Genomic DNA, 3161 nt, shown 5'->3' with positions numbered 1-3161 from the left:
GGGGGGCAATTTCATTTTCAAGTTTAACAAAAAAAATAAAGGGATGGAAGATGCTGGGAGGGTTTTCATCTGACAGCAGCGATTGTCTGAGTTAACCTAACCAACAACAGCATCTCCATCTGAAGAACTTGCTTGGCTGCAAATGCTTTAACGTGCAGAATAAAAAGCTCTGTGGATCAGTATAAATACTCCAGATCAACACTGAGCCACAAACAGCGAGGCTTCAGCCTGTGTTATAGACTTATACACCAAACATATATGAATGGATTTAACACTTGGGAGCATGTGTGCACTTTGCTGCTGCTTCCAATTAATTTCACAGAACAAAACTGACAATATAGTATGTGAACAAAAAATAATAACATGTATATATGATCAGGCAGGAAGCAGAATTAATTTCTGTGTGTAGTAGTAATAATAGCCTTTCACACACAAACACTCAGGTCATTAATAGAGGTTTTGGCATTAATGGAGGAAAATTGCTTTCTTGGCAACTTGTAGTGTATTGTTGGAGTCTTATCTTATTTGAAAGGGCTAACACCTCGCATGAGTAAAGCAAACTGTCTACAAAACCTGATTAATCATATTCTTAAATAGGGCAGTTTGTGAGTGACAGGTTAAAGTGAACACTACATGTGCATGTGTGTCTCTGGAGGAGTGCTTCACGTTTTCTGAGTTTTGAGTTTGACGTGCAAACGCAGCTGAGTGAGGATCGGTGGATGATATCCTTGCTGTTAGATGTAGTGAGTTTACGTGCAGGCTTAGCTAGCTGGCCTGTTGGGACCGTCACCTAGCACTGAACTCAAGCTCCAGTATCTATGTATTGGCACTGCCAGGCTAGGTCAGTAGGTAGGGCAGGTAGCTAGCATGAGTGGCTAGCTGTTGTGGTTGGCTAGCTGGGTTAGCTAGTCAGCAAACCGGGCCGACTGGTAGGCTGGTTCAGGCTTTGGGCCCAGGGCTCACGGTCTCTTCTCCTGGTAGGCCAGGCCTGGCTGATGTTTTCTGGGCAGCTGGTTTTGTCAGTCTCTGTACCTCAGTCCGATGATGTCACTTCCTGTTGTCTGTGGTGGAGTTAGCTGTAGTGTCCGTCTTTGTCGCAGTATTTTCAGTGTTTCCAGGGGGCTGTAGTGCCGTGGCATTAGGCCCGCCCCCATTTTGAAGTGTTTCTTGTTTGAACTGTAGCAAGGCGCGATTGACAGCATCCTCGACCAGTCGCCTGCTGACTCTCAGTAGCTCCGCCTCATCGGGCTCAGAACGGCGACGCCCACCTGGGTAGAACAAGCACAGCAAAAACAAAATCGTCATAATCATTCACAAGAACACGTTCTCACACCGGCATTCAATTGGAGTTGTGTTTCTGGCCACCTGACGGATGTCAATCCAACTTCCATTCTCTATTAGCTCTGTTTTTTGTCTCCACCAGCTCCTGAAGAAAATGTCTGTCTCTTTAGCTGCTGAATGCTCCACCAGCTAGTCGCTAACTTTGCTTGTGGAAGTACCTCTAACTTTGACAGGTAGTGTATAGATGGTTTATCAGAGCTTTTCTGCTCAATACGCCGCGAACGAGAGCAGTGAGAGGGAACCTGAACAGTAAATCTGTAGGCCACAAAACCAAAAATGAGCTGAAAGACACTAAAATGGCAGCTACCATACACCTAGCTTAAGCCTCCCATGGTGTTTGGGTGTCTTTTCATATGACAGCAAGGCTGATTTCATTCTTATTTCAGTGTGTTTGAAATAGAAAAGAGAAATTAACTATTAATCTGACAGTGAGGAATGTGAGTCAGTGAGTCAATACTCACTCATCATTTCCAGCAACAATAGATAGAATGTGACGACAATAGGCAAGATTTGACAGAGTTGATATTAGCAGCTGAGTTAAACATTCCTCTCTCAGCTCTTCTATTATACATGCATTTGGGATTTAATCAACCTCCTGGGGAGATTAATAGTTCTTTACCACACAGTTGCTTTTGATTTTGAAAAGAAGCGATAGAAGGGAAGTAAAGTCAGCTAGGAAAAATTGAAGGCGTGTAGAAAGTCATTAATTCATGGTAGAAAGACAGTTAAGGCAGGCAGCCTGTGAGAGGGGCAGACTGCATAAGCCATCAAGTACTGGAGAGAGCACACTATAACCACCTGATTACCAAGGCCAAGAGCAAAATCCTCAAGTTTATCTTCTATAACACAAGATCCCGCTGGGCCCATTAGTTTGATTACACTTGAATGCAGTATGGTAATCTATTATTCATTATAGAAGGAGACAGTTCATATAGTCGGAGATAGACAGCCAATGTTGAAGATTAAGATTGATTGAGGGCAGAAGAAAGCTGCATCTCAGCTTTGGTGTAGTCTTTGTTTTTGTATTAATATTGGCAAAATGCCAGCCACTATACATGACAAACCTAACTAGTACTAAATATACTGCTGCTAGGTATGAACTTAATAAGACATACAACTGCTCTGCATGGAACTAAGTCTATTATTGTCACATACATGCTATGGACATTTTATGTATATTCCCCTTTTATTGTCTAGCCATTCTGCTGGGTTGAGGTCTACTATACAGTAAATGCCAATGGAATAAATCCCTGTCACTGTTACCGCAGCACTAACAGCTTGTATTGTTGACACATGCATTATGTATCCATGGATGTGTGTCTGCTAAAAGCATGCCAAACAGAAACCAGGATGAGCACACTTTTCATTTATCAAATTATGGTCCCCATGTGCTCAGCTTTACTTCCTTATTTTTCTGCTAAATTGATTTGAACATGGTGTTTTGTTGTAGTATCTAACCCGTGGTGTACTGAGTTGTGCTGCACTGAGAAGCCCCGCTCCTTTTGTCCAGATCCTACTTGATTACATGTACCTGCAGCGTGAGTGACTCACACCTCTGACTGCGGTTTGATGAGGGATTTTTGCCCTCAGGGCCGCAGCTGACTGAATTCATTTTAAATCTGTACTAACAGGATATTGGCCATATCTAATTAAGCAGAGTCAACTGAAACTGGTGCTTCTGGCACTACCAGACCATTTTGGAGACATTTAAATTATGGAGCTAATTACACCTAGTACTACAATGTTTCTGAATGCATTATCTGGAAAATGGATGAATCGAAACTTCTCCAGTCAAACGATACCTGTATTGAATCCTTTTT

General features: G+C 42.5%; 1 protein-coding gene across 2 annotated transcripts in view; it reads right to left on the bottom strand.

Moving 5' to 3' along the window:
• Positions 1-998: 998 nt before the first annotated feature.
• akap7 (A-kinase anchoring protein 7) overlaps positions 999-3161 on the bottom strand; it is a 43704-nt gene continuing 41541 nt past the window's right edge. For both annotated transcript variants that reach the window (XM_032543071.1, XM_032543072.1), the window contains one exon: positions 999-1268. In XM_032543071.1, coding sequence (XP_032398962.1) covers positions 1048-1268 — 221 coding nt within the window. In that variant the 3' untranslated portion in view covers positions 999-1047. The remainder of the gene's footprint in view (positions 1269-3161) is intronic.

The sequence above is a fragment of the Etheostoma spectabile genome, chromosome 18, assembly GCF_008692095.1.
Source record: "Etheostoma spectabile isolate EspeVRDwgs_2016 chromosome 18, UIUC_Espe_1.0, whole genome shotgun sequence".
Classification (NCBI taxonomy): Eukaryota; Metazoa; Chordata; class Actinopteri; order Perciformes; family Percidae; genus Etheostoma; species Etheostoma spectabile.
The sequence above is the reverse complement of the archived record's forward strand: the minus strand, read 5'-3'. Positions and strand labels throughout refer to the sequence as shown.